The 5,601-nt window shown below is 42.1% G+C and overlaps 1 protein-coding gene across 1 annotated transcript in view; it reads right to left on the bottom strand.

Annotated features, from left to right (window-relative positions):
- SLC16A10 (solute carrier family 16 member 10) overlaps nucleotides 1-5,601 on the bottom strand; it is a 131,793-nt gene that overhangs the window by 1,899 nt on the left and 124,293 nt on the right. The window contains exon 5 of the mRNA XM_003781594.3: nucleotides 2,679-2,907. Coding sequence (XP_003781642.1) covers nucleotides 2,679-2,907 — 229 coding nt within the window. The remainder of the gene's footprint in view (nucleotides 1-2,678; nucleotides 2,908-5,601) is intronic.

Genomic DNA, 5,601 nt, shown 5'->3' with positions numbered 1-5,601 from the left:
ATGGTGGTGTGTGCCTATAATCCCAGTTACTTTGGAGGCTGAGGCAAGAGACTCACTTGGAATTTGAGCCCAGGAATTTGAGGTTTCAGTGAGCTATGATCAGACCACTGCATTCCAGCTAGTGTGAAGAGTAAGACTCTGTCTCCAAAAAAAAAAAAAAAAAGCCCCCCCAAACAAAACGCACAACACTAAAACATAACATTAAAATATAAGAGTGTGTTTGTGGTACTTTAATCCAGCCCTGGGCTCTGCTTCTGAAAACTATTACTTAGCATACTCTTTATTTCTAACTTCTCTAACAAATGCCAGGACTCAGGTTTGGGGCTTTGTTTGTTTGAACATACTGCATTGAGTATCCATGTGACTTTGTTAAATAGCTGAGCATTTGTCTAGTTAAGTACCAACACATAAGAATGTGTACATTCATTCTGCATACAGACATAAAATTTACGCTATCTGTAAATGCATGACTTTGCCATTTTTTGAATCAGACTATTCCATGTATAACTGAAGGTTTCATCCTTATGAACATTTATGATTATGTTTTTCTGCAGTACTGTGATGCACTCGATCTCTTGGTGAGATAGGGGTTTTCTGCTTTTAGTTCCTGCCCATTTTGGAAGTTTACTTTACCTCCCTTATTCTTGGTCTCCTAGCATATACTTTCAGTAGCAAAAACTGTGACTGCTAACATGCTACTTACAACCTGCTCTTGGAAACTGTAAAGCAAAGCCTTAGGGTATAAAAAGAAGAGTGGACAATATATTACCTGGGAGGAAGGAAGGAATGAGGGTTCTCCTATAGGGAGACTGTGACCTTTTGAACTGAAACTCTGTTCTGCTCAGTAGTAACTCTGCTTGCTTGACTCATGACTAGAAATGCAGTTCAGGGTATGAGAATGAATTGAGCTGGACTTTCACTAAGCTCCTCATGAGCCTGACGGATGACAGTACATACATTTCATTTTTATCATAATTATATCAAATATTGTAATACTAATTCACACTGGCACCCAAGTAATGCTGAACTTGAGACATCTTTATATTGTTATTCAGAGGATTTTTCAAGGCAGAATTCACAACATGAAATCAATCATTTGACTGATTGATTGGAGACAGAGTTTCACTTTGTCGCACTTGGCAGAGTGCTATGGCATCACAGTTCACAGCAACCTCCACCTCTTGGGCTCAAGCGATTCTCTTCCCTCAGCCTTCCAAGTAGCTGGGACTACAGGTGACGGCCACAATGCCTGGCTATTTTTTGAGACAAGGTCTTGCTCTGGCTCAGGCTGGTCTCGAACCTGTGAGCTCAAGCAATCCACCTACCTCAGCCTCCCAGAGTGAAAATCAACCATTTTAAAGTGAACTATTCAGTGGCATTTAGCACATCCACAGTGTTGTACAACCACTACCTCTATCTAGTTCTAAAATACCTTTATTATGCTAAAAGGGCATTCCAACCCCATTAAGGAGTCACTCCCCAGTCTGCCTTCCTTCCATCCCCTGGCAACCACCCATCTCTTTTCTGTCTCTACGAACTTAACTTACCGGTTCTGGATACTTCCCATAAAAGGAATCATGTGATGCATGTGTCCTTTCATATTCAGCTTCTTCTACTTACATAATGTTCTTGAGGTTCACCATGGGCAGGTGACAGGCACATACATTGGGGCTGTTTCCACTAAGTGTTATTTTTCATCAACTATTCTTCAGGGGGCTGTATGATCTTTCTCTTTTTTTTTTCTTTTTTGCAGCTTTTGGCTGGGGCTGGGTTTGAACCTGCCACCTCCGGCATATAGGGCTGGCGCCCTACTCCTTTTAAGCCACAGGCGCAGCCCCTCTTTTTTTCTTTTTGAGATAGAGTCTCACTCTGTTGCCCTGGGTAGATGGCTGTGACAAAACAGCTAACTGTAACCTCAAATTCCTGGGCTCACGTGATGCCCCTGCCTCACCCTCCCAAGAAGCTGGGACTACAGGCACCAACCACAATGCCCAGGTAATTTTTCTATTTTTAGTAGAGATGGGGTCCTATTCTCTCTCAGGCTGGTCTTGAACTTCTGAGTGCAAGGGATCCTCCCACCTTGTCCTCCCAGAGTGCTAGGATTATAGGTGTGAGCCACCATGCCAAACCAAGGTTGTATGATCTCTTAAAGTATATATATTTAGAAATCTTTCAGGATCTTCATCTTTTCGAAAAACCATGTTCCCATTTTTCTAAAGCACACACTAAGTGAAATATAGGGATTATAAATGCTTAAAGCCCAGAAACTTATGTTTACACGTTTTACTGAGTGTTTTAGATGCCAATAAGGATAAGAGGACTCCCCAGCAAACTTTTTCAACATGATTATATATAACTAGTCTCTCACCTAATGTGCACAATGTGAGGCTGTTCATCATGCCCTCTGGGGGAAGGGCTCAACTACAATTTGAACTTTACCTTGGAATTAAAAACAATGCAACCTAAACATTTGTACCATCAAATTAACCTGAAATTAAAAAACATTCTTACCTTCTTAAAAAAAAAAAAAAAGAAAAATATTAACAGATAAAGCACACATAAAAGCAAAATACCAGTAATCAACAAATTGTAACATGTGTTACCCATAGGTGATATTTAGGGCCTGGAGTAGAATATGCTACAAATTAATATAATGACCAGAGAATCATTATATTTACCTGCAATGGGTGGGCCCACAGTCATGGGTACAGACATGAATCCGAGCAGAAATCCAATTGCTTGGGAGACATCCTGGGCGCCAACTAACTCAAAGGCTATGGGGGCCATAATAGAAATGAAGCATCCATCAAAGAGACCCATGATGAGACAGACAGCAATGAGGGCCCCAAAGACGCCACACAGGGGAATCATCATGGACATGAGACCGATGAAGCAGAAGGAGAGCACCTAGGACAGACACCACAGTGTCAACTCTGTTCCCAGCAAAATGGAAGGTTGCCGTCACCAACAACGTGCCGAAGACTTCCCCCTTATACCCTGCCACTGCCTAATTCACCTTGATTTTTTTATACATCATCAATCCCATAATCATGTCCCCCAAGTTCTCCTAGCACTCTTTCAACATTTCCATTAAGACGTAAGAATAAAGTAACTTTTTATATATGTACTTTATCTTCCAGCCTGAAACTGTTTGAAGTCACAATTTGTACACAATTCATCTTTGGAACAGATATTATGAGGTTTAAGAATCTTGCACCCTGGGCGATACCCGTGGCTCAGTGGGTAGGGTGCCAGTCCCATATACTGAGGGTGGCAAGTTCAAACCCAGCCCTGGCCAAATTGCAACAAAAAAATAGCCTGGCATTGTGGCGGGCGCCTGTAGTCCCAGCTACTTGAGAGGCTGAGGCAAGAGAATCGCCTAAGCCCAGGAGTTGGGAGGTTGCTGTGAGCTGTGTGATGCCACAGCACTCTACCGAGGGTGACAAAGTGAGACTCTGTCTCTACAAAAAAATAAAAAGAATCTGATTCTATCAACTCAAAATCATTCATCAAACACTTGATTGTTTTTTCACCTTTGAAACTAAGTACACTTCATTAGCAAGCATTATAGATATATTAACCATGCCAGGGTTCAGAATGTTTATTTTGAGTCACTGAACACCTCCATTTCAGTGTCAAAGAAGTTAATAGAGTCAGTTACCTGATTCTGCCTCCCACTTGGTAGGCATTATGCTGTGAACTATGCATAAGACTTGGTTCCTACCTTCGAGGTATGGAGAAATGGACATTTAAATAAATAAGTACAAATGAAGTATTCTATGTGCTGCCACAGTTACATATGCAAAATATCTTTGGTACAAAAAGGGAGGAAACAGATAATTCAGTAGCTTTTCAAAGGCGCAGAATTATGAATTAAAACTGGACAATTCAGTGAGCAGCAATGTCTTAAAACCATCAGGATTTTTAAAAGTATGCATCTCATAGCAACTACTATTTCTCCAGCATACTAAGTGCTAGGCACTGTTCTAAGCATGTCAGAGGGATTCTCTCACTGGTGATAATGGTGATCCTGACAACAACCCCATAAGAGGTGCAGATTGTTATCCCTATTTCACCGATGAGGATGATGCTGGGAGAAGTCATGTGCCCAGAGCTTATAAGATGGAACCAGCCTGGACCCCACAGCCCATGGGAGCAGCAGGCAACAGGGAGAACTATTCCCCAAGGGTGCTCTCCAATGAGAATGGGGCTGGGGAGGGAGAGACCAGATAAAAAGTAGAGCTGTTGGGACTGCTGTGTTCATCTGTTCTGTTTTTTCCCAGGACCTACTGACACACCTCTGAAAGATCAGGCTTGGGTGTCCACCTCAGGACACCACTCCCAACTTGAGGGGCTCTGAAGGTGTAGAGTGAGATTCTGGGGTGGGATTCAGGAATGTTGGTTTTCACAAACATTAACACAAACATTAACACATTGATACCACAATAAGAAACATATCTTGAAAAATGTTTCTCACTGGGCATGGGGGCTCACGCCTATACTCCTAGCACTCTGGGAGGCCAAGGTGGGTGGACTGCCCGAGCTCATGAGTTTGAGACCAGCCTGAGCCAGAGCAAGACCTCATCTCTAAAAATAGCCACCCACTGTGGCAGGTGCCTGTCGTCCCAGCTACTCGGGAGGCTGAGGGAAGCAAATAGTTTAAGCCCAAGAGTTTGAGGTTGCTGTGAGTTGTGATGCCAAACACCTTACAGAGGGTGACAAAATGAGACTCTGTCTCAAAAAAAAAGAGAAAGAAAAATGTTTCACATCCAGGTTAGTTTTCTTTTTGATATTATCATACCATATAGCTGAGTAAATTTTTCTTTGTTACTAAAATACAGTTTTATGGTAAAATTTTAGTTAATTTAAGAATCTGAGCTGACTACAGTAGAACCTCTGTAAGCTGACCACACAAGGGATTGTTCACTTAAGAGTTTCAAATTTATTACTATATATTTTGAGTTTTTTGTTTTGTTTTTTTTGAGACAGAATCTCATTTTTCCCCCTGGGTAGAGTGCCATGGCATCATAGCTCACAGCAACCTCCAACTCCTGGGCTCAAGCGCGTCTCCTGCCTCAGCCTCCCAAGTAGCTGGGACTACAGGTACCTGCCACAACACCTGGCTCTTTTTTCAGAGATGGGGTCTCACTCTTGCTCAGGCTGGTCTCAAATTTCTGAGCTCAGGCAATCCACCTGCCTCAACCTCCCAGAGTGCTAGGATTACAGGCATGAGCCACCTCACTTAGCCTATGTATTACCTATTACTATGTATTTTAAACGAATATACTTAATACTTCACCTGTCTGCCGTCGACATAAGGAATTAGATTGAGTGCATGTAGTACGTGTCTGGTCTATGAAAATTAGGGTCAGCTTAGGGAGGTGGCCAACTAATGGAAGTTCTACTATATTTGAAAAATAAACCTGGCACATCACACTAGAATTTCTAAAGAACAGAATCTCCCCATCTTCCTGATTTTTGTTTTTATTTTATTTTTTTTTATTTTGAGACACAGCCTCAAGCTGTCACCCTAGGAGTGACAGTGACATCACAGCTCATAGCAACCTCCAACTGCTGGGCTCAAGTGATTCTCCTGCCTCC

Source organism: Otolemur garnettii, unplaced genomic scaffold, assembly GCF_000181295.1.
Source record: "Otolemur garnettii isolate 467f Iridium unplaced genomic scaffold, OtoGar3 scaffold00002, whole genome shotgun sequence".
In the NCBI taxonomy this organism is placed as follows: Eukaryota; Metazoa; Chordata; class Mammalia; order Primates; family Galagidae; genus Otolemur; species Otolemur garnettii.
This window is presented reverse-complemented; position numbering and strand designations above follow the sequence as displayed.